The 25,444-nt window shown below is 43.3% G+C and overlaps 1 protein-coding gene across 4 annotated transcripts in view; it reads right to left on the bottom strand.

Moving 5' to 3' along the window:
- TEAD2 (TEA domain transcription factor 2) overlaps positions 1-25,444 on the bottom strand; it is a 29,077-nt gene that overhangs the window by 2,365 nt on the left and 1,268 nt on the right. The window contains exons 2-11 of one of the 4 annotated variants that reach the window (XM_061588464.1): positions 12,153-12,362; positions 11,093-11,157; positions 10,898-10,960; positions 8,329-8,448; positions 7,481-7,539; positions 6,987-7,048; positions 6,345-6,478; positions 4,508-4,678; positions 3,013-3,168; positions 1,456-1,611 (exon numbers count right to left, since the gene is read on the bottom strand). In XM_061588464.1, coding sequence (XP_061444448.1) covers positions 1,456-1,611; positions 3,013-3,168; positions 4,508-4,678; positions 6,345-6,478; positions 6,987-7,048; positions 7,481-7,539; positions 8,329-8,448; positions 10,898-10,960; positions 11,093-11,157; positions 12,153-12,300 — 1,134 coding nt within the window. In that variant the 5' untranslated portion in view covers positions 12,301-12,362. Of the gene's footprint in view, positions 1-1,455; positions 1,612-3,012; positions 3,169-4,507; positions 4,679-6,344; positions 6,479-6,986; positions 7,049-7,480; positions 7,540-8,328; positions 8,455-10,897; positions 10,961-11,092; positions 11,158-12,152; positions 12,363-25,444 lie in introns of all 4 variants that reach the window. The other 3 variants (XM_061588462.1, XM_061588465.1, XM_061588466.1) reach the window with 3 other exon arrangements.

The raw sequence follows: 25,444 nt of genomic DNA, 5'->3' as shown, positions 1-25,444 counted from the left end.
GTTGTAGTCTGACAACATCTGGGGACCCAAGGTTGAAGAACAGTGCCTTAGAAGAGGCATGCCCCCTGCTTTGCTGTCTTACAGGAGATAATGCTTCTAAGATACAGCTTGCCATTGTAAGTTTTTATATGTGGTTGTATTAAAAAAAACCACATCTGTCCAGTTAAGGCAGGTGCACTTTTAGACAAACAAAATATTTTTAAACTTATTAATATAACTGGTTATGTGACTAAACATTGCAGCCCCAATTTTTTTAAATTGTCCCTAGCTTATTTTGAAATGTTGAGAAAGGAATTAAACACCCTTCAGGCAGCATTCACTAATATGGGTGGGTAGTTGAGAATTTCCAGAATTGGCTCATCTTGCCTTGTGCCCTTACTCCCAGAGAACAGGGAGGAGGAGAAGCCACCCCAGATTTGCTTAAACCTGTAGCCTCACACCAGAAAGTAAAGACAGTTACATCCATGTTGCTAGTCAAGGCAAGCCAGCCCCGTAAGCTCCACTGGTCCCATTAGCCTCCAGAGGTTGCTGGCGGTAGAGAGTCTGCTCCTTTCCCAGCATTTCAAAAACAGACAGGGATTAAAGCAACATGTTCTCTCTCTAGGTGGGTAACTAGTAGACCAGCCTTCCCCAGAGACTCCATTGTTCCCCAGCATTTTGCTGAAGGAACCTTGGGCTCCTCCAGACAACATGTCGATTGAGCATTCATCCAAATTTGCTTGCACAAAAGCTTGCATGGAGGTTATATGATGTCCACTCTTCACTGAGCATTCGCTCTGATTTGTTTGCACAGATGTTATGAGCCTTCTTGTCGATTGACCTTTATCCCACACTTTTTAGTGCATTTCCTAGCCACAAAAAGTATTTTTTTTTAAAAAAAGTGGATTTGTTGTGCCAGAACGCTTTAATCCACTTCAATGAGGCAAACAGAAATTTCCTGTATGTGATTTAATTCCTCCCACAAAATAGCGACAACCTGGATGTGATCCTTCTCTTTTCATAGGACTATTCCTTTCTTGAGCCCCTCCTAGCTTCATATATCCTGAAGTCCACCTGTGTTCCCTGTGTACAGGGAGGAGGAGGAAAAAACTAACATGCTCATCCTCCTTTGAACCCCAGACCCCATCCCCCACTTTCAGCATCACTTTTCGCAAGGAGCATGTCTGGTTCCATATTTGAGGAAGCCTGTCCTATGCTGATGAGCCCCCTCAGGCTTACACAGTGGTGGGTGGCAGCCTGTAGCTGCCAATTTAGATTTCCCATAATGCATATTCTGGAGGATTGTGGGAAACTAAAAGGTTGCCATATACTTACACTGGGCCTGTTAAGGACTAAAGTTTCTATTTCTATAAGATTCACGTTTTGGCAAGACTCCCTATCCTACCTCTCCCAACCTCTTTTTCCTCAGGAAAGATTCTTTGAGTAAGATGCCCCCTTATTTCCTTCCCCAACTACCTGCAGGATGGTGAAGTTCTCAAGCACACTATCCATCATTGGCTTTTCTGGCAGTGTTCGCAGTTTGCGGATAAAATTGATGAGGTACTCGCAGAGTGGTGAGCGCTGCAGCCGGAAAACAAAGCGTCCATCTTCCCAGTGGGGAGGCTCAGCCGTCTGAGGAGTTGGGTAGATGGAATCTAATAGTTAATGGCAGACTAGGCATATGAGAGAGAAAAAACCTAACCTTACACTCTCACACATATGCACTACCTTCACCGGGGAAAGGAAGCTACCTCTTCCCCCTCCAACAAAGGCACAACTTTCTAAAATGAGTATGACTCACACTCGTAAACTTAAAAAAATGCAAAAGTTAGTTCCACTGAAATTAAGGCAATTAATTTTCATTTGTTTAGTACTAGGATACAGAACTCCTAACTTGACAGTGTCTGATAGCACATATGGTTTAACACACACACACACCTTGAACGTTCTAGGAAGGTAAGGAGGTGCAACTGGCCTAGTCTCCAACCCCCCTCCATCATTTAAGCCACACAGACTGAGCCTTAAATCCCAAACCCTCATTCTACAACCCCAAATTACTTCACTGCTACAGATCTACAAATCTAACTGCCAAGTTCACTCATTATCCTAACCCCGAATAATCTCTCCTGAAACTCAGGGCTAAGGCCAGGTGTACGCATACAATTAAACCACTTAGAGGCTTTATTACAATCAAGCGGTATATAAATGTTGTGAAATAAGTAAGTGGAAGCAAGGGAACAGAATCGTGAGGCGGTAGAGTGGCTGCTTAAGGCTGCAGGTGAGGGACCACCTCCCATTTTGATAAGGTCTCATTGGAAAAACAAAACAAACTTCCTTCCATCTAGCACATCAAGGGGGAAGCTTCGAGCGCAGGGATGGGGAATCTGTGGTCTTCCAGTTGTTGGAGTCCAAGTTCCCTTCAGCTCTAGCCAGCTTAGCCAATAGTCAGAGATAATGGGAGTTGGAGTCCAGCAACATCTGAAGGGACACTGTTCCCCATCTAATCTATCTAACTACCTCTGCTCTGCTACATTTTCTTCTTTCAAGAGTTTAATGTGCAAGGGACTCTCCCCACCAGCTATATGAAATCCTACAGTCAGGATTTTCTAATACCTCATTCTGCTGCATATGTAAACTAAACCTAAAGTAAATCATGGCCTATGACCCAGAAAGCCTGAGAGTGGTTAGGAGACCCCAATTGTCCTCAGATACCATTCCCAGAGTGCTTTAACAATCAATCCCTCTTCCCAGGGAACTCTGGGAACTATCTCTGTGAGGGTAAATAGGTCTCCTAACCATTCTCAGCACCCTTAATGAACTACAGTTCCCAGGATTCTTTGGGGTAAAGCCATGACTGTTTAAAGTGTTACAATAAATGTATAGTGGTGCTTTAAATGTATAGCGCAAATGGAGCCTTAGGCATGAGCGAATCGGGTTCCTCTAGCACTCTCATCCCAGTCTGGCCACCCTCTTCTCTGCCCTTCAACCCCGTGGTTCCCTCATCCCTCTGCCAGCCCTCCCCTCCGCACCCACCTCCAGTTTTTCCACCACCTGTTTGCCAAAGGAGCAGACCTTGGAGGTGCAACTGAGAGTCAGAGCCCGTGGGCCCTCGTATCGGCTGCTCACCCCATAGAAGGCCCCTCCTGTGCCCACTGGTTCTTCTTCAAGGAGGGGAAAGCTCAGATCAGCCTGTGATGCAGGAGAAATGAAAAACACACCATTTCTATTCTTCTTTTTTTTTTCCCCCGAGTGACGCACAAAGCAGGATTTGATACATTTCGAGTACTTTGTAAGTGGGGGACAGGTCTAGCTAGTCTACAGCTATCTGCCACAATAACTAAACAAAACCTCCATATATAGAGAAGCAACATAGCATTGAACACCAGTTGTTGGGGGCCACAGGGGAGGAGATGGACATTGTCTTTCTGGCCCATTTGTGATCTTCCCAGGTATACCTGGGCAGATAGACCCTTAGTCTTAACCCATCAAGGCAATTCCTATCTTCTGATATTTAATATTTATGATGTATTTGGGTTGGCCGGGGGGGGATATTTACAAGTAACCTTCACATCCTGTATTCAAATATTGCTGATTTTAACCACTGTGATGGTATCATTTCAAACTTGATCATGTGGTTTTTGCATGTATCATTAATGCTAATATCCTATACATTAATAGTGAACTCAGTTCTCTGAGTGCCAAAACATATGTAGCCCAAATGGCTTCAGCAATGCACAAGAGGAAGGTTTTAAAACCTTACGTTGAGGGATGGGGGTGGGGTGGAGGAGGAACCAACCAAACAGGCTAACAAGGACTGAGCATGCCCAGTAGCCTCAGAATGCTGACAGACTGTTGGAGGGGCAGAAAGTCATGTGGGAGGGGGCATGGCTGGCTGGCTCGAACACCAACACAGGAGCACTCTACACTGCAACATTTTGTTACTGGTCCCACTGGCATTTCTCTGTGGCTAGACTTGAACTTACAAGATCTGAACAGGGTGGTTTATAACAGATGCTATTGGAGGTTGCTGATTCATAGGGTTGCCATAATCCAATTGAAGGCATATAGCAATGACAAGTAAAGCTGCCGAGAGCTGCCTTTATAATTAGCCATGGTCAGAGTCCAAAGCTTCCTTGCAACAGTTTCTGTGGGATATGAACCCCTTAGTCCTATTTTACAGTCATGGGGAAATTACACTGGAAGATGGCCATTATCCACAGTTGAGAAGGCATCTAAGACCAAAAAACAATACCCTCTGCATTCATTAGCTCAGTTTTCAAAATTGCGCAATTGCCAGCCCCACCAAAACAGCGAGTAAGTGCCGGAGCATGCCAAGCGCTTCCGGAAGGTCTGGCATGAACGTACTCCGAACCAGTCCCAGCTTCACCAGCTTTCAACCTCCAAAGCAATTAATTGACCTCCAGCAAGCTGGATAGGTAAATATGTGTTGTATCCACTAGCCTATTTCACAGCAAAGAACTTGCTTTCCTAACTTTGGGAGGATTCAGGAAAGCTGGGAGGTTCTCACCCAGAACTTGACCAAGAAGAAGGCGTGGGGAGGCCCTTGGTCATACAGGTCTCGCAGCCCACCTCCCCGCTCGGGGAATTTGTCGTAGATTTGTCGTACGTCCACCATCTCCAGGGGTGAATCAGAGGTGGGCGTTGGGTCAATATGCACAAAGCGGTGTTGCTGCTTACACTGCGGAGAGGAAGTCAGGATTAGGATCAATACATACAAACTCCTGAATGTACCTGTCCGTGATAACTGCCAAGAATTTTGCAGACTGACACCAGCTGCCCGAACTTTATACCTTATTGGCAATAATAGCCAGCCTTTAAATAGTGTTTTGAGTGTTTGAAGTGTTTTGCAAACAGCTTCCAAGGGGGTAGCCTTGTTAGTCTGTTGCTGCAAAAAAACAACAAGGAGGAGCCTTGGGGCACCTTAAGATAAAGACTAAGGTTGGTTCTGGACAACCTGCTTATTAAGCCTTCATTCTGATTTGTTTGTGGGGAGTTTAGATGATGTTGCATCAAAGCAAGTGTTATCCCACACTTTCCAGTGCATTTTCCTGTTGCTTTCCTTATTGCAAAAGTCCAATCTTTGGGGGAAGTGGGTTTGTTGCTCCAAATCAACTAACTAGAATAGCACAACCTGAATTTGCTGGTTTGTAATTGAGTCCCATCCAAAAATAGTGACAGTCTGGAAGCACTCTTAACAGATTTATTATAGCATAAGCAGGAGGTTTCCAAACGGTGGTCCATGGACTGTGGCATGTCCACATTAAATAATTATATTGATTTTAAAATTGTATTTTAATTGCTTCTTCTGTTTCTTATGTTATTGCATTACAGTTTGAATTCTATGGAATTCAAATACAATAAAAACAACATAAGAAATAAAAGGAGCAATTAAAACGCAATTTGAAAACCATACAGCAATTGCTATAACAGGCAGAAAAATGATTAAGTGATCCACCAACACCCTTAGCAATTTTCAAGTAGTCTGTGGGAGAAAAAAGTTTGGGAACCACTGGCATAAGCTTTTGTAGGCTAGGGATCACTTCATTAGGCACAAACATTATTTGAGCAATCCTCTTAATTAACCCAGTAAGGTAGACCAGTGTAATCATATTGCAACCTTTATTTATTTATTACATATATATATATCCCACCTGTGAACTCCAGTGATCTCAAGACAGCATACATTGTTCTCACCCTTCATTTTATCCTCATAATAACCCTGTGAGGTAGGTTAGGCTGACAAATAGTGACTGGCCCAAGATTACCCAGTTAGGTTCGTGTCCAAGTTGTGATTTGAACCTGGATCTCCCCGGGCCTAGTCAAATTCCCTACGCACTACACCACACTGGCTCTTGGACAAGGGCTCGGAGACATCGGCTTCCACAAGATCTCCTAATACGTTAATGGCGAGGATGAGACTGATTTCACACTTTTAGCTTCTACACCACGCTACCGACTCTCCAGATCTAATCTCTAGACAACTGTCAGCCTCCTCGTATCTTAATCCTCATTTTTACACTTCCTCCATCCCTTTTCATACTTGTCTCTGTAGTTTATCACACTGTGCCCCACCCTTCCTCCAAGGAACTCTGGATGGCATAAACAGGACTATCCCGTTTTATCATCTTAATAACCCTGTGGGACAGGTTAGACAATGGGCCTGGGACAAGGCCGCCCACTATGCATCGTCACCAAGTAGAGACTTGAAACCAGATCTCCAGCATGCTAATGATTACATCATGCCAACTCCCAGCCACTTTCAAACTTTTCAAGACAAGTCTACCTTACTGGATGGGGATGGCAGGCACAGGGGGGGGGGTGAGGTGCACATGCCCTCATCTCACCGCATCTTGTTCGCCCTGCCGCTCCATAAAAGCGGTGAACTCCACCAGTCGAAGTGTTTCCGTACCGATGTGGCTTCCCTGCCAAGAGGTAGCATTAGGGAGTCGGGAGAGTCTCCCTGGGGGTGTGTGGTAACCTGCCAAGCAGAGAGGGAGAAAAAACACTGAGGCCAACTGGCAAAGTTTCATCCCATACCTTGCAGCAATAATATTATTATTTATTAAACATATTAGTTGCTTGTTACCTAAAAGGTCTCCACGCGACTTACATTTAAAAACATTAATACATTATACCATAGGGGAAAAAATATAAAACTTTAATATTAACCCCCCATCCCCATAACAGCTACAGGAAAGTTTGGCAGCACACTAACAGTAGAACAAAATCAATAGCAATTATCAAAGGCCTGGGGGGGGGGGAACACAAGTCTTTCCCTGGCACCAAAAAGATATCAGTGAAGGCACCAGGCAAATAATTCCATGGATGGGGAGCCACAGCTAAAAAGGCCCTCTTCCCTTGTCATCACTCTCTGGGCCTCTGTCAGAGAAGGGGCCTGGAGAAAGGCCTCAGATAAAGAATTAAGGGTCTGGGTAGGTTCATATTGGGACAGGCATTCCAATAGGGTTAGGGATATGGTGACTTACCTGGGGCAGCTGTGGGTGCTGTGACTGGGATGGGGTATGGTGTTTGGAGGATGGGCTTGATGCTAAAGGTAGGAGGGATAAAAAGTAGAATCAATGTACAGGTCAACAGAGGGGCACTGTAACATGTAGAATACAGTAGGGCCCCGCTTTACGGCTCTTCACCTTGTGGCGCTTCGCTAAAGCGGCGGTCTCAATTAGACGCAATTGGACTAAAGCCCCACTCATACAGCGCTTATTCCGCTTTTACGGCGGTTTTCGGGTGTTGCGCGCCATTCTATTCAATCAGTTCCACTTTTCAGTGGTTTTCGCTTTTTGGCAGGGGTCCGGAATGTAACCCACCATATGAGTGGGGCCCTACTGTGTGTATATATATATATACGCGCAGGTGGATGGGTGGTTGCAGAGATACTAGACAAATGATGTGGGTTACAGAAATACTAGACAAATGATGTTTCCAGCAGTACAGTGAGCAACTGTAAACAGCAAAAACTTACTCTGGGGTGTTGCAGGGTTGGTTTGCATCCCCAGCCCAAAACTGGAAGAACTCTGTGGACTGTAAAAGCCAGAAGGAGAATTAAGAACAGTGATTGCAGGTCTACACTACATTCTTAAACTAGGGATGCAACAATTAATCTACCTGGCGAAATCAATTTTTAAAACCTTTTAATCAATGAAAGAGATACCCTCCCAGTTAAAGTGGACAATGATTAATTTTTTAAAAAATCCAAGTGTTGATAAAAACTAAGATGGCAAGTACCATCTTGGAGGCATTCTCTCATAAAGAAGAGAACGACTCTTCTAAGATTATGTCTGCTAAGCCACATGCATGCATCATGTAAAAAAGGAAGTATACTTCTTGCTTCAAAAGTATTGTTTTTATCCATATGCAAATATAATCTTCTAATACTTGTATATGTGATTTATCAACTGACGTTTCTTTCATTCAGCAACAACCCAAACTGAAAAAATGATTTAATAATAATTTCATCTCTCCAGGGAAATGAAATTCTATGAGAGGAGCTAGGGATCTAACACAGAGGACTTTTAGCATCTTGCCAAACTATAATTCCCAAGATTCCTTGGGGAAAGCCAAGAGAGTTAAACTGGCACAACCCTAATCTCAGGTTTCTAGTATAGAAACAGAACAGGGATGGTGACCCGGTGACCCTCCAGATGTTGCTAAACTACAACTCCCATCAGCTCCAGCCAGCATGGCCAGCTTTCAGGAATGATGGGAACTTTTGTTCAACGACGTCTGGAGGGCCACAAGGTCACTACTCCTGCCATAGAAGTACAACCCCATAGAAATCCCACCTCACAGCCCCTCCCTCCACATGCTTACGGTGGTGCTGGGTGGGTAGTGGGGTTCTGACAGGCCCAGTTTTTCTTGGAGGACTGTGGCAGATACGAGTTGAGCAGAAGACATGGCTGCCATAGTCTGAAGCGCTTTGTCCTTTGCTACCTGGTCCTTGGAGAGAGACAAATCCTGGTTTTCAGGAGCCCATTTCCCTTGTGCAGGAGTTCTCAAAACATCCTACCCTCAAGGCATCCTTTCCACATTGATTTCTCTATTGAAGAACTCCTGCATATTGGCAGAGAAGGGTCTGCATGTTTCAGAGGATTCTGGGTTGTGTAGTGAGGCACATACTCTGTGGGAGGCACTGGAATTCCTGCTAGGACCATCAACCCACATGACACTGAAGGGAGACATCTGTAGTGGACAAGATGTCTTATAGGGTAGACCATCAGCCATTGCCACTCTTCTCACTGAAGAAGTTTATGATGAAGGGATCACTAACTTCTGGCCCTCCAGATATTGGACTATAACTCCCATTGTACCTGACGATGCCTGAGCATTGGCCATGCTGGCTGAGGCAGAGTTTGAATCCAAAAACATCTGGAGGGCAACTCGTTAGCCACCCCTGTCACAATGGGTTCCAATGAACCCTAGGATGCCTAGGGGTTAGCCACCTTGTGAACCGTTGAGGTGCAAATGATAGTATAATAGTATATTCAGTGGGAACCATTTGTGCTGGCACCACAACCCTTTTGTGAAGATATAGGTACTGGCATCTCATTTTTTACCAAGAAAAACACTGAGCATTTTTATATTCTGCCTTCTTATATAATGGAATTCAAGGCAGTATACATGGGGTACTAGTGTGGTCTCCCATCCCAGGCGTTGGCCAGACACAGACCTGCTTTGATTCAGAAAGGGGGCTGCATCAGGAACCCTCAGATCACATACCCTGGGGAACAGCTCAGAAACCATTGCACTAGACTCCATTAATCTTTCTAAAGCCCCAGTGAGTCTAATTTTTTTTCTATTAAAAAAAATCACTTCAGGAAACTAAGATTCCTAGTTTGCAATTACTCTTTCTTCTCCCCCTGTTTACTACTCGGTCCCATCCCAGGACTTGACATTCAGATTTCTGATCCATTCCCCTCATCCATCCACATGTTCCGGTCAAGGGTATGAGGACATATTCAGTTTCATACATCCTACAGCCTCTTCTCTTTCTTCACTCATTTGGCACCTTTCCATCTGGGTAGATACAGACAAGATACGTAATACAGGCTAACATGAGGATCTTGAAACAGAGGGTGCTTCCAGACAACCTGTTTATTGAGCATCCATGCTGATTTGTTTGCGGGGAAGTTAGATGCTAGTTGTGTCAAAGCAAGCCTCCAATGCATTTTCTCCCTCACTTTCCTCATTGCAATAAGTCTGATCTTTTGGGGAATTGGGTTTGTTGAGCCAGACCACCTATTCAATTATACTTGTGATTGAATCCCACCTGAAAAGAGCAAGTCTGGAAGCACCCAGATATATTTTGCCCACATTCACTGCTTAGCTTAAAAGTGCAGCAGGCCCAATGTCAGCATGTGGTATGGCAGAGAAAATACCAGGACATACTCTGCAGGCTGCACCACTACCAAGGCCTGCCTGGGCTTGAGTCTAGGCTATGTGGGTCTTTAAAAAAAAAAGCCTCTGATGCTTGGCACTGAGAAAAATATCGAGTGGCTGAAGCAAGGAAGTATCATTTTAATCTCTCTGCAGTGTCCCTGACTAGCATCCGAAGCAGTGCTACATCAGGGACATATTGGGGAGGGGTGAAAATGGGCTCCTTTTGCTTGCTGCAGCCACTCAGCGCTGATCTCTGCATTCATCAGCAAGAGGAACATCATCTTAAAACAGGCCCAGCTGCTCAGTGCAGCTGCCAGCACCAGGCCCCTTTCATTTCTTTCTCCGCCTTTGCCCTTGCTACTCAGCACTGAGAGGAGCTCAGAGCAGCTGCAAGGGAACCATCATTTTTAATTCCTCCCCAGTGCCTGGCATGACACTCCTGCATCAGGGACATTGGGTAAGGATTAGAACCGATATCTCCCTTGCTCACCGCAGCTGCTCAGAGCTCCTCTCAGTTCGAGGCGGGCAAGTGAGGTGGGCTGGTGGTGGATGCTTTCGAAAAAGGACCCACTTGGCTCAATGCAGGCAGCTTTAAGGAAACTGGCCCTCTGCAGATCAGCAGCGGGAGAAGCGTCGAGTGGCTGCAGGTAGCAGAAGGGGCTGTCAGTTTAATTTCCCGGTAATGTCTCCATAGCAGTGGTGCTTTCTGGACGGTGGTCAAAATGGTGGCTCCCTTGCTGCAGCTGGGCAGTGCTCCTCTCATTGTATCATAGCGGCTATCCCAGTCTGTTACAGGAACGTTTGGGGCAGGGGTTCACTGAGGGCACTCTCCCACTTGCCCAGTGCCTGGAGCTGGTCCCAAGTACCAGCAGAGCATTATGGGAGTTGGGGGCAAAATATGCGCTCCTCCGATACACCTTTACCTCCTTTGGCAGGATGGGTAGGGGATCAAGAGAGGCAAGCTCAGCACAAGCATGCCAGGGAAAGCAGGGAAGGATCTCACCTTGAGCTTGGCCTGAATCTCGCGGGTTTTCCGCCGTGCCAACACCTGGATGTGGCTGGAGACCTGTGGAAGGAGTTGGGGAGAGACAAGTAGGAAACTCTTCGGAGAGAAGGGGGCAAATTCATCCCGCCCCCCCACCCGCCCCAAATTTATTTCCTATGACCTAAGTCTTCCTGCCACACCCACCACACTTACCTGTTTCCTTGTCCGTGTTTTCCCTGTCCTCAGTTTAATGTAGCGAGCAATGAGTTCGTTGCGGCCTGAGAGAGAAGAGACAGGAAATCAAGAGTGCAACTCATCCAACCTCAGCATCCTGGGTAGAGGGGGAATTCCAACCATGCCAAGGACAACAAGCTAACTTGCCACATTGGGCAGGCTGAAAGCATGATGAGGTTTCAGGCTCCCTAACTTGGCATGTGCTCAGAGACACAATTCCGATAACTTCTGAATCATCTGGACTATTAGGTCACACCCCATAGGTATTTTAAAAAGTGTCTCAGTGCAAGCCTCTCCAGCAGTCCTTGCGCATATTTGTCCCGCATTATCAAAAGTACATCCCACCCTGCCACCAAAGAGCTCAGAGTGATTTCTGTGGAATGTGCATCCCAATTTTATCCTCACAACAACCCCGTGAGGTGGGTTGGGCTAAGAGAGAGTGACTTGTCCAAATGCAGGATGTTGAGGCAGTGGTTCTGTAAAAGAAAAGGATGCCTGCTTTTCCATGAAACACATATTTGAAAATGAGCTGAATATTAGCTACTCGCCTATGGTGAATAAGAACTGCCTCCAGGAGAGTCCCTTCTGTTTTGGGAGCAGTGCTTCACACACAGCTGCCACAGTACAACCTCCATTTGCAACAGTGCATGCAGCTCATTTCTCCTTCTAGCACTGATGGTGCTTTGTCTCTTCTCAGTCCTTAAAGAAAGCTTTCTGCACAGTGTCTATGGTACAGCCCCATTTAATCCACGATTTCACTATGGAGGCAACAGTCTTTCCCCCCCTCCTATTGCTTACAGGGAGCTGATGCCATTAGCACTGTGTCATAGGAATGCAGCGCAGCCAGCGTCTGTCATTATTGCTACCTCCTCGTTTTCTGGGAGCTAGAAAAACATATTCCTCGTTTTTGTAAACTTAAACCCACCTCCATGTGTTTTAGACCCGTTGCTTCTTATCGTATCTTGTCGCTCCCAGGATGATCCCCAAAGAGACTCAAGGACTAGAGTGGCCAGCCTGCTAGAAAAAGAGTCCCACCTACCATACATCTTCCCCTCGTCCGAAAGAATGATTTTGCGCCTCCCGCAGGGTGGGTAAATTGCCAGTGCCTCCTGGAAACTGTGTTCAATATCGGGGCTCCAGACACCTTCTGCATCGTTGTCCAGACCCTTCTCCCCAGCATCCCCCATCTCCCTGGAGGGGCTGCCCCCCTCTCCCCAGCTGCCAGGCTCTACGGTGTCAGGAGGAATACCTGGAAGAAAGCAGAGCAGGCAGCATTGAGATTTGAGGAAGAGTTGGACTTCCGGGAAGGGTGACTTCGCTTGTGCCTGCTTTTGAGACGGGCTCCCGCCTCAAAAGAAGCTTATTCAGATATAAATCAGTCAGAACATTTTTTTTTTGACTGATGAAATTTCTCCCGGGCAGGGAGAAATGTAGAGATCAACCTCAAAAGCCTGTTTTTGTTGGGAGGACTGGATTTCATTAATTTATGAGAAAAGGTCCAGCCAGCAATGCCGGACGGACTTCCGAACAAGCTCTATCTGATTAATGCGATACGTTTATCTTTTCTTCAAAGAGAAAACGGACTAACAGGCAAGCACCCTTCTTTCTATTATTTTTTTTACTTGGTTTAAATTGTTGCAGCAAAAAGAAATTTGTCAAATGAATCAGCTTTAAAGAACTTCTGGGTGAGCTATAACTCTTCTCTGTTATTCACGAAATTAACAGCTTATCTCTGTTTCTATTTCAAAAAGCTGTCCTGGAAGTGCATTCTAAAGATATAAACAGAAGAGGGATTTCTATTCCGAGGAACATTATATTGTCTGGGACTATTCTCTTTTTGGTCTATTTTATTTTGACGAATCTGCTTCTTCACAACGCCACTAACTGTTTTGATGCTGGGAACTAAATTTGTTTTGTGTTCTTGAACATAGAGAGATAAGGCAGGCTGCTCTGTTTATACTGTGATGTCATCAAGCCTGGAATATTAACCCAATTGTTGCTGAAATAAGAAGTGGTTCTTCTTTATTTTTGTTTTGTTTTGTTTTCGTGGTTTTAAAAATGGCAATCAAGAAAGTGGCTGAGAATCTGGAAGTAATTATGTTTCAGAAAATAATGGATGAGATTGAGATAACGAAACAAACCCTGCGACAGGGCAGTAAGGAGCTGAAAATGGAACTGAGCAAAATGACGCAGGAGCTTAAAGAAATAGGGGATCCTGTGAGAGAGGAGAATGAGATCAGAGATGAGAAAAGAAAAAATAAAGGGAAGATACAAGCCCTGGAGATTGGAACAAATGTGGAATTGGAAAAAGATCTGGAGTTTATGGATATTAGAAATAAAATCTACTGTTTGGAATTTAACGTTATCTCTGAAGAAATTAATGAAGATATTAGAGATAAAGTTATCAATGGCTTGGATAATCTTCTGGACTGGAATGACGTGATGGAGCTTGATATAGAGAAAATCTATGGAATTAACTGCAGCCATGTGACAATGGAAAAACTCTCAAGAGATGAGCCAGTGCATTTTGTAAAAAAGAAGAACACAGATATGACTTTACAACAATATTTCAGCAACTTATTCAGAATGGATGGCAAGAAAATATTTGGGATAGAGGAAATTCCCATCAGACTCTTATTATATGACTATGGCTATGACAGCAAGATTATTATGGAATACTGATAATGGAAGATTGGACACTGAAATTACTGGACTTAACAGGACTATTGAAGATGGAAGATGGAATTAATATGGATAATGGAATAATGGCTATTGAAATTATTGGACCTAACAGATTTTGATGAGATGGATTAATCGATATGTTTATTTGGACTATGGTTATGACAATAAGATTATTATTATTATTAACGAGATGGATTAATCGACATGTTTATTTGGAGAAAAATTGATAGATATATTTCTTAAAGAATTGAAACCTCTCTTTGACTTTTTGTGGAAAGAATAAAGTAATGTTTATGAGATTTGATGATTAATTAAGATAACTACTGGAGGAAAGTGATTTTATAATATAATTTAAGAGACAGGATTGTTATATATTGTAGACCTACAACTGATTTGATCTGCGACAAATGGGAAGTCAACATTTTATTTTTTTGTTTAATCATTTTTGTTTTGTTTTGTTTTTTGTCTTTGAATGTTTTATGATTTTGTTTTGTATGTTTTATGAAAATTTGAATAAAAATCATTGTAAAAAAAAAAAAAGAGATTTGAGGAAGAGTTCAGCGGAATGGATTGCACCAGGCAGAAAATAAGACAGCCGTTCATCTGGGTTCCCTTCCTTATTGATTGGCTACTGTGAAGGCTCAGCACTGCAGAGTTAGCCCTATATCAAGGTGGCCCTCCAGTTGCTGTTGGACTCCCAACTCCTATCAGCTCCAGTCAGCATGGCCAATGGTCAGGGATGATGGGAGTTGGAGTCCAAACAATAACCGGAGAGGCATAAGGAGAGAGGAAGCTGCCTTATACCAAGTCAGACCATTGGCCCATTTAGCTCAGTGTTGTCTACACTGAGTGGCTCCCCAGAATTTCAGACAAGGTTCTCTCCCAGCCCTACCTGGAAATGTCAGGGACTGAACCTGCAACCTTCTGCACGCAAAACATAAGCTCTACTACCACTGAACCAGGGGTCCTTCCCCTTTGTTGCCCTATATCCTTTGAACTTTGATTTATGTTGCCCATTCCTGCACTAACCCAAGAACTGATTGGAAGCAGCAAGGGCAAGATCCACCTAGCCCAGCATTGTCTCTGTAACAGTGGCTATCAGATACCCCAAGAAATTTACAACCAGAGCACAAAGGAACAAATATCCCCTGGTCGTTGCTCCCGGTGTTTGTTAAATAAAGGTATATTACTCCTAATCCTGGAGGTTCAATTTAGCAAAAATGAGTAATAGCTTCTGATAGAACTATCCTACACTTAAAAGAGAAAGAGAGAGTTTAAGCGAGACATCAAGGCTAGTAGGGATCATCATTCCAGGTTTTAGTTGTGACAGAGGCTTTGTATGCAATTCCCCCCCCCCAGATAAGCCAAAATCCTCGGATTACCAGCTTTCATTTTTTTTAAAAAATAGTAAGTTTCTAGCATCTGTAGAACGTGAGATATGAGGCAAAATGTGCACAGCCTATTCTCATTTGTCTTGTAAGAAACTAGCCTGCTCCCACCTTTTGGTGCTTTTAGCCAACGAATGAAGTCCTACAAATGACTGACATTTAGGAAAGCAGATCCAGCCATTCAGACAAAGAGAAGGCTAGAGTGAAAGACTCTTGGTTTGTTTGTAAGTCTTTTCTGCTTGTCTTTTCTGACGGAGAAGTAATTGCTGCCCTGCAGAAAAAAAAATCCAGGTATCTAGGATTTTAGTGTAGCTATGGTTGGGGAGTTGCGTATCAATTCAAAAACAAAAGGTAGCACCACGGCAGGAGCTCATAATCTTTCTAACTCAGATCTTATTTCCAGTGGCAGCTGGTGAAGTGGCGCAGGCAGGGCTGTTGCTGCCCCAGTGCGGTGGAGTGGAGTGTGCAGCAGCAGGAACATCAGATTGGTGCACCAGTTGCATGCCAAGCTCTCCGTGCCTCACCTCTCTAGGTCAGCAGCAGCAACCCGCTGAATTTGGAAGCCAGGAGAGCAAAAGGGCCCCTCACTGGCTGCTACTGCTTATCTCTTACCCCCCAAAATGTGATTTTCATCTCAGTTTGTGAACATTTTAAACATTAATCTAGAGTCCATCATTATTACACCCATATTAAAGGAGGCAGGACTGTAGATGATTGTGTGTGGGTTACACTAGCTCTACCAAGCAGCACAGTGTTGTTATGCCCATTTTCCTGAATGGAGAGGGGATGTAGTGTATGACAACCCTGGAATTTAGTCCAGCGTTAACCTGGTGTGAGTGTGTTTTTAAATGCAGTGAGGAGCTGTCTATGAAATTGACTGTAGCAGCAGTGCAATTAATTAAGTACTGGAGGAAGGGAAGGGACCCACAGAAAGAACAGGTTTTCCGTGGCGAGTAGAAAGACGTCTGGATGCCTGGTCCACCTGTTGATGGACAGCAGGTCTACCTACTGAAAACCAACAGCAGTAGACTTGGAATGTAAGTTTCTTAGAGGCCAGGTCTATCTAGGCCTCACTACCACGCAATCAACAGATCTACCAGAAATGGTAAATCTATTATCCGATGCTAGTTAGGTCTGTTTATTTATCTGGAGTATTTATTTTGTGCACCCCCCCCCAAAAAAAATCCTGCAGCACCCATGGGCTTTGCACACAGAAGGTCCCAGATGCAATTCTCTACATATCCAGCATCTCATGTAACAGGTCTGGAGTGACCTTTCTCTGAATCCTTTCAGAGCTGTTGCCAGTTAGACAGGCAATATATTGTGGTAGATAGACTCAATGGTTTGATTTGCTGAAAGGTAGCCTTATATATTAAAGGAAGTTGCAATGGCAAAGGAGAAAATTGTAGTTTAGCAGGGTTAGGGAAGAGATTTAGAAGGGAAGACCATGGTTCAGAAACACATTTTACAGCAGCCTATCAGGTTTGTTCTACCTACATTGTATTGTAATGTCTTGAACTGCACTGACTTGCTAGACATTATTCAACCTTAGTACATTTCACACAAGAATGCTCCAGGCTGAGATAATCACAACTATTTTCAGATAAGTAAGGAAGGTGTTATGTGTTGCGAGTCTATATGTAAACCTGAAAAGATCTTGTTTTCACTATTTTTCTTGAAATAGGAAGAGGCCAAATACAGGTTTGAAAAAAGAGCTTCCACATGCATGCCTTATGACAGCCAGACGCCAAATAACTGTGTTGTAACTAGTTCTTGTGAACCCAAGGAGGCTTTTAAACTTTTTTTTGCCTCAGACATAAGTGGCCCTTCTCCAGGCTGCTTGGAATTAAGACTTTCAGTTTATGAAATATGTTCATGGGCAGGATTCAATTTGCTTCAGGCAGGGCGGGCAGAAAATGGACTGGGTTTGTCTGTTAGACCTTTGTGCGATTTGCAGTTGATCACAGGGGTTCTGTTTCCAGTGGTTTAACAACAGCAACAGCTAAAAAAGGTTTATCTGAACCTTTAAGTTAGGCTGCTGAAATGAAGAAAGATTGTGAAATGAAGAAACCAGGAGTTGATTTTAAAAAATAATAATGAAAGGATTGTGAACACATTCCTGGGGTGAAAAACATATTTCTGTGTTGAGCATGTACTCAGAGGCCCCCTATTCCTCAGTTCTTAGTGTACATCTGCCCCTTAAGCCACTACTTTGCACCTGACCCCCATTTGTGCTCTCTGTGGTCACATCCGTATCATACATTTAAAACACTATTATACCAGTGTAACAGTCATGGAGAATTGTGGGAGCTATAGTTTATTAAGGGAGTTGGGAATTATAGTTCTAGCAGGTTAACACCCTTAATAAGCTATAGTTCCCAGGATTCTTTGGGGGAAGTCATGACCGTTATAAAGTGGTGTAAGAGTGCTTTAAATATATGGGGCAGACCCTGGTCAGCAAGGATCTGTATGTTGAAGCAAGCGAGGCCTGTAAGGGCCGGCAACAGGGGTGCTTGGCCTATGAGTGGAGAGAAAGGAAGAGGATCCTTAAGCCCACCTGAAAGCTTGGGAAAGCTTGGGGAGAGGGATTTTCTCTCTCTCCCTGCTCCCCCAGACCTTCACATCTCTTCCATTGCCTTGAAAATGTGAACAAGAGCTAACACTATGGCTGAGTTCTCCTCTCAAGTTCTATCGTAGCTGGCCATTCCCATTTGCCTTGTGTCTTGGTCCCTGAGCACTTTGACTTAAAGAACCTTTTTCTGGTTTGGAAGAAAGTTGCTGAGGTACGTGATGGCATCGAGGTGGTGGTGGTCGGGCAGTTGGCATCCAGACCTATGCTGGGGGTCATATGGAAGCAGAGAAAAACGGGGGAGGGCAGCACCACTTACAGACAAAACCAAAGAAGCCAAGGATGCAAGCCTCAAAGGGTGCTCCTGAAAATGGTAGGATTTCTTCATAGAAAAAGTACTCCCATTTACAGTTGTTGTGCAAGGTTTGCCTCATTTTGGGGAAGGGGGAGGGCAACCAGGCAGGCAGGCAGGCAGGAGCAAGGCCCTGGGGGCCATGAGGAGTCCGCAGACAGACCTTTAGCTCTACCTGACGTTAGTGGTAGAGCAGAATCACAAATGTGTAATGGCTGGAGAGGTTGAAATGTAATTTTGTAAAGAGCAAAAACAGGGTTGTTTTTCTGAGTGGAAAGTCCAGTGTCAGCTAATTAAGTCTCTTCCAGAAAAACCAGACCACTCGGGAAAAACGAAAAGGCCTGGGTCCCTCCCTCCCCCCTTCCCTGTTCCCTGTCAAGTCGAATTGGTTCTTTGCCTGGTTACTCCAGTTAAAGTGACCCCTGGGAGCACAGGCGGGTAGCAAGACAAAGAAACCTTCCAGCATGGATTACATCTTGTGTTAGAGACAGGAAGGGGGCTGGCTCTTTAATCTGTGATCAGATTTCCCCCCCCCAGATTGTAGGCCCTAATTTCCTTTGCTACCCCCCCAAAGGTTCCCAACAGCTGCAGTCTTCCCAGATGGATAAAACTTTTTACGAAAAAAGGCACTTCCCTGGTGTAAGATTAATCACAACCACCAGCTTCCTCAGAGCTGGGCCAAGGACATGCGTTGTGGAAGTTAAAACAACTTATTTTGTTTTGCTTTTGCTCTGAGGTTTTCCTCTGCTTTTGATTCTGATGTTTAAGTTGGGGGGGCAGGGTGGGAGAGAGAGAACCATGTTATTTGGACACACTTTCCATCCACACAAATCCACAGGGAGCAGTTTCCTTCAAGTCTCCACTTCCGGGGAGCGTTTTCCCACCCAACTGGATTTCCTGTACTGATGCAATCTCAAAACCACTTATACTTAAGTGATTTTCAGAGTGTGGTCTAGTTTTGAGAAAGAGAGTCATAGAATGATCTGGAACAAAGTCAACTGTATGTTCTTTGGCAACCCCCCCCCCCGAAGATTTGAAAGAAGGGCGCCTAGCAAACATTTCACAGATAAAGAATAATAGAAAATCCAACAAAACCAAAGGCCCGAAGATTTGTAGACTTAAGGACAAAAGCTTTTCAGTGCCATATTATCAGAAATGAGAGGGAAAAAACACACACCATTGGGCTCCAACAAGCACCATCTTCACGTACACCTATATTAGTGTGCAGTAAGGAATGTTATTGTCTGGACAATCCAGATCAAAGGGTTTGCCACAGACATAAGACAGACATTTTGATTGGCCCTTTCATTGATACCTCAATTCTACACTGTTGCTCTGGTGGGAAACAGGTATCCGTAGTGGCAGAAATGAAGACTGCTTGAAAATGTTATTGACAAAGGAAGAACGAAATGTTTGCATTATATATATATATAATGTTTTTAAACAGCATCAAGAGGCTTGTAATAGCGACTTCCGGGAAGGGTGACTTAGCCTGTGCCTGCTTTTGAGACGGGCTCCTGCCTCAAAAGAAGCTTATTCAGATATATCAGTCAGTTTTTTCTTTTTTTTTTTTGACTGATTAAACTTCTCCCGGGTAGGGAGAAACGAAGAGATTAACCTCAAAGCCTATTTTTGTTGGGACGACCAGATCTCATTAATTTATGGGACGAGGTCCAGCCGACGAAGGTGGGACGGATTTTCAACAGCAAGCTCTATCTGTTAAAGCGAACGTTCATCTTATCTTCTAAGAGAGAACGCACTAACAGGCAAGCACCCTTCTTTCTATATTTTTCTTTTACTTGACTTAAATTGTTGCTGTTTAAAAGAGATTTGCCAGATTGATCGGTTTTTGACATCTCACTGGGGAGCCGTAACTTCTCTCTGCTACGCACTAATTAATAGCTTATCTCTGTTTTTGTTGCAAAAAGCTGTCCTGGATTTGCATTCTAAAGATATACACAGAAGAGGGATTTCTATTCCAGATTTTTATTTTGAAAAATATTATACTGTTTTGAGACTACTCTCTTTTTGGTCTATTTTATTTTGACGAATCTGTTTCTTGACGATTGCCATTAATTGTTTCGATCCTGGGAACTGCATTTTGTTTACTTAACTATTGGAGAGATAAGGCTGTCTGCTCTGTTTATACTGTGATGTCACCAAGTTTGGAGTATTAACCCAATTGTTGCTGAAATAAGAAGTGGTTTTCCTATATTTTTCTTTTAAAATGGCAATTAAGAAAGTGGCTGAGAATCTGGAAATAACTATGTTTCAGAAAATAATGGATGAGATTGAGATAATGAAAATTGAATTGAGTAAAATGAAGCAGGAGATTAAAGATATAAGGGTCCCTGTGAGAGAGGTGACCCTGGAAGGGGTCCCTGTGAGAGAGGAGACCCCGGAGATTGGAACAGGGGTCCCTGTGAGAGAGGAGACCCTGGAGACTGGAATAGGGGTCCCTGTGAGAGAGGAGATCCCGGAGATTGGAACAAACGTGGAACAGGAACAAGATTTGGAGTCTATGGACTTTAGAAATAAAATCTATTGTTTGGAACTCAATGTTATCTCTGAAGAAATTAATGAAGATTCTAGAGATAAAGTTATCAATGGCATGGACTATCTTCTGGACTGGAATGATGTGATGGAGCCCAATATAGAGAAAATCTATGGACTTAACTGCAGCCATGTGACAATGGAAAAACTTTTAAGAGATGACCCAGTGTATTTTGAAAAAAAGAACAGAGATATGATTTTACAGCAGTATTTCAGCAACCTATTCAGAATGGATGGCAAGAAAATATTTGGGATAGAGGTAATTCCCATCAGACTCTTACTATATGACTATGGCTTTGACAGCAAGATTATTATGGAATACTGATAATGGAAGATTGGATATTGAAATTACTGGACTTAACAAGACTACTGAAGATGGAAGATGGAAAATGGAATTACTAGAGATAATAGAACAATGGCTACTGAAATTACTGAACCTAACAGATTCTGATGTGATGGATTAATTGAAATGTTTATTTTGACTATGGTTATGACAATAAGATTATCATAATTAGTAATGAGATGGATTAATCGATATGCTTATCTGGAAAAAAAAATTGATAGATATATTTCTTAAAGAATTGAAACCTCTCTTTGACTTTTTGTGGAAAGAATAAAGTAATGTTTATGAGATTTGATGATTAAGTAAGATAACTACTGGAGGAAAGTGATTTTATAATATGACTTAAGAGACAGGATTGTTATATATTATAGACTTATAACTGATTTGATCTTTGACAAATGGGAAGTCAATATTTTACTCTTTATTTTTTATTTTTTTTTTTTCTTTTTGTTTAACTATTTTTGATTTTGTTTTTTGTCTTTGAATGTTTTATGATTTTGTCTTGTATGTTTTATGAAAATCTGAATAAAAATTATTGAAAAAAAAAAAAAAAGAGGCTTGTAATAGCCACTTGCCTATGACCAAAAAATGTTGTCTGCCTGTAAGCAGCAAAAGCATTTGTAAACTGAAAAGAGTTGGTACTTCCCTTTGTCCCCCCGGCTAGGCTGTTAAGGTGCCCCAGGATGCAAAACACAGGTATCAACTGGCAGACTGGCTAGCTGAAAGTCTTCACATCCATACCATACATTTAAAGCACATGGCTTTCCCCAAAGAATCCTTGGAACTATAGTTTGTTACAGGTGCTGGGAATAGTAGTTTAGAGAGGGATAAACTATAATTCCCTGGACTCCTTGCAGGAAATCATGTGCTTCAAATGCATGGTATGGATGTGATCAGTACTATCAATGCATTTATTTGCAAAATAGCTATACAGATTATTGTATCTATTTTGAATATTTGGGTACTTTTTTCTCTTAGCATTTTCTAGTAGCCTTCAGTTCTTTCCATTATGTGCCACACCAGCATTATGGTTTTTTGATTCTGTGCTACTGGAATTAAGTATTTAGGATAGACACTGTGCTTGGTAAACTATTGCTACAATCTGTATCAGATGAGAGTAAATCCCATTAACGTCAGAGTAAACTGTATATTTCCTATACTACTATTCCTCCAAGGAGCTCAAGGAGCATATATGGATCTCTCCAACTTCCTTTTATCCTCAGAACAACCCTGCAAGGTAGGCTAGACTGAGAGGTAGTGATTGGCTCAAGATCAGCTAGCATGTTTCCTGACTAGGTGGGGATCTGGATCTGGGTCTCCCCAGTCTGAGTGTGACACTTTAACCTAGCCTCCCCCAACCTGGAACTTATTTGAGTTGTTGTCCAAAGGCTGAAGGGCAGCCTACTCTCACCACTATACCACTCTGTCTTATTATTTGATGGCATGGTTTTCATGAAGAATAAGGCTATCAATGGCTTTGCTCTGCGTGCATGGTTGGAGGCAGTATGCTTCTGAATACCAGTTGCTTGAAACTGCAGGAGCGGAGAGCTTGCAGACTTTCCATAGGCTGGTTGGCCACTGTGGGAACAGGATGCTGGACTAGATAGGCCACTGGCCTGATCTGGCAAATTCTTCTTATGTTCTTACTAGGGTTGCCAGGCTCCGGGCCTGAGAATGATTCTGCATCTTTAAGAGAAGAGAAAATTCAGCCAAGTGCAGGTTTTCTTGCAACATTGTAATGGGAAATGTGCACTTGGCTGAATTTTCTCTTCTCTTAAAGACACAGAATCATTCTCAGGCCCTGAGCCTGGCAACCCTAGTTCTTACCTGAGAGTAAGCCTGATGCATACAATCAGGCTGCATATTTTAATATTTATATACATTTCTGAGAAAAGCAATTTTTCTAACAGGCTCTGCAGACTGTTACTTCAGGAAGTTTTTTAAACAAGTGTGAAGCCTGAATAAAAGTAAAATAAACAAAACAAAGTAGATGCATGGAATAATAGTTCCAGTAATTGTTGCTAGGACAAACTTTTTTTTTTTTTAAAGTACAAGCCAAGCTGGAGGTAGAACTCATTCAATGCCACGATTTGAGGAAATGCTAAAATAATTTTGATCCTGAAAGATCTGCAAAATTGAGAAACAAATCAAAAGACACAGGTAGATCTATTCTAGACTGTCAGTTCAAAAAGATCAATATTCGTTGGAGTTTGTTACAGTCACAGACAAAAGATGAGTCATAACAAAATGCCTGAAAGGCAGTGTTTTGATTTGCTTCCCACAATTTTTCTTTTAAGTGTAAAAAGCAAAAAAGAAAGCAGTTGCATTGGATGTTAAGAAAAGGGAGCTTCCCTCCACCAAGCAGCAATGGGCCCCAACTTCATCCTGTAATATGAGTAACACATGCACCCATGTGAAAGGTCATGTTTGTTTTTGGAACAAGTCACATCAAGGTCTTGTGTAAATGGAGACTGCTGTATCCAAGTCTCTCTCTCTCTCTCTCTCTCTCTCTCTCTCTCTCTCTCTCTCTCTCTCTCTCTCTCTCTCTCTCTCTCTCTCTCTCTCTCTCTCACCACTCACACACACACACACACACACACACACACACACACACTTAGTTCAAGGCCCATCTTTGCTTGCAAATGCAAAAGCCACAATACTCACCTTATGAAACCCACCCATGAATGTTTTAACTCCCACACACCTGCTTACTACATGTGGCACACAGAATTGTCAATCACAACTCCACATCTGCAAGCAAGATAGACAGACTTTCAAGATTTTCATTATGGCTTAACAGACTTTCCGGATGCTACCAGGCCTGAAAAAGCCAGCCTGAAATAAAACAACCTTCGGAAACCTTAGAGAGCCAGTGTGGCGTAGTGGTTAAGGTGTTGGACTACAGGGTACAAATCCTCACACTGCCATGAAGTTCACTGGGTGACCTTGGGCCAGTCACTGCCTCTCAGCCTCAGAGGAAGGCAATGGTAAACCACCTCTGAATACCACTTACCATGAACACCCTATTCATAGGGTTGGCATAAGTCAGCATCGACTTGAAAGCAGTCCATTTCTTTGGAAACATATGTTTTTCGTTTTTAAATAAAAACAAAAGGTGCTCTGGGCCAGAATGTGTGTAAGACAGAGAAACTATGGCTATGCATCAAACCCCCTTTTCCTAACTTTAGTGAAAGGTATTTGACAAAAGGGTACAAGAGGGAACTGAACCACATAAAATCAAGAGGGGGCAGGAGTTAGCTCAGGATCTACTCAGTGGTGCCACCAGGGCAAAGCTTTGGGGGAAAAGTCTGGGAATGGGCAAAGAAACCCCAAACACGGAAGGGCCTTGCCACATTTTGACACAAGTGAAGTAGCACACATGTCCATGTGAAGAGCCCCTCACTCCAAATAAGGCTATTAAGTCCAAGGTCTAAAATTTGCACCTGCACCTCTGCTACTCTTAGGTATCTGGATGAGTGACAGCAGAAAATCAAAGATAAAACATGAGTATACCTGGTTGCAATGTGTGCAGATCTGCTGGACAGTTTGAATGCTTTATGTTACAATCCCTGATCAAATGCAGATTTGTGTGAGGAAGCTGCCTTATAGCAACTCAGACCATGAGTCCATCCAGCATAGTACTGTTGACACTCCAGAGTTTCAGACTGGGAGTCTTATCAGAAGCTGCTTCTCCCAATGTATGGCTCATGGGCCACAGAAGATGATTGGCTCCACCCCCTGAGCCACCATTTTGCATCTGGCTCTGGCAGATGGACCTCAGGGTTGTCCTACAAAACAAAGTAGATCCTGCAAGCCTGAGAACCCAGAACCATGATTACCGGATGACCCTTGTATTTCAGATTTTGGCCCCACACAATGCAGTAGGTGTGGCAAAAGTTTGAATTTTCCACTTCCATAGAACATTAAAGAGTGAGCTTTTTGGCCTGTATGACTTCAGATGTTTGCTAAAAAGTTTGATCAGGCAGCCCTCTGATCAGCATTTAATTTTTTTTATTTTAAAAAGAAGATTAAGAACGTAAGAAGAGCCTGCTGGATCAGGCCAGTGGCCCATCTAGTCCAGCATCCTGTTCTCACAGTGGCCAGCCAGGTGCCCGGAGGAAGCCCGCAAGCAGGACCCAAGTGCAAGAACACTCTCCCCTCCTGAGGCTTCCGGCAACTGGTCTTCAGAAGCATACTGCCTCTGACTAGGGTGGCAGAGCACAGCCATCATGGCTAGTAGCCATTGATAGCCCTGTCCTCCATGAATTTGTCTAATCTTTTAAAGCCATCCAAGCTGGTGGCCGTTACTGCATCTTGTGGGAGCAAATTCCATAATTCCCCTTCTTAAGAAGTCTCTGAATCATTACACACAATCATTACACACATGCGCATAGCACACACACACTCTTTGAAGGAGGGTACTCCCCCCACATTCATGTTTACT

Source organism: Rhineura floridana, chromosome 11 (assembly GCF_030035675.1).
Source record: "Rhineura floridana isolate rRhiFlo1 chromosome 11, rRhiFlo1.hap2, whole genome shotgun sequence".
Taxonomy (NCBI): Eukaryota; Metazoa; Chordata; class Lepidosauria; order Squamata; family Rhineuridae; genus Rhineura; species Rhineura floridana.
This window is presented reverse-complemented; position numbering and strand designations above follow the sequence as displayed.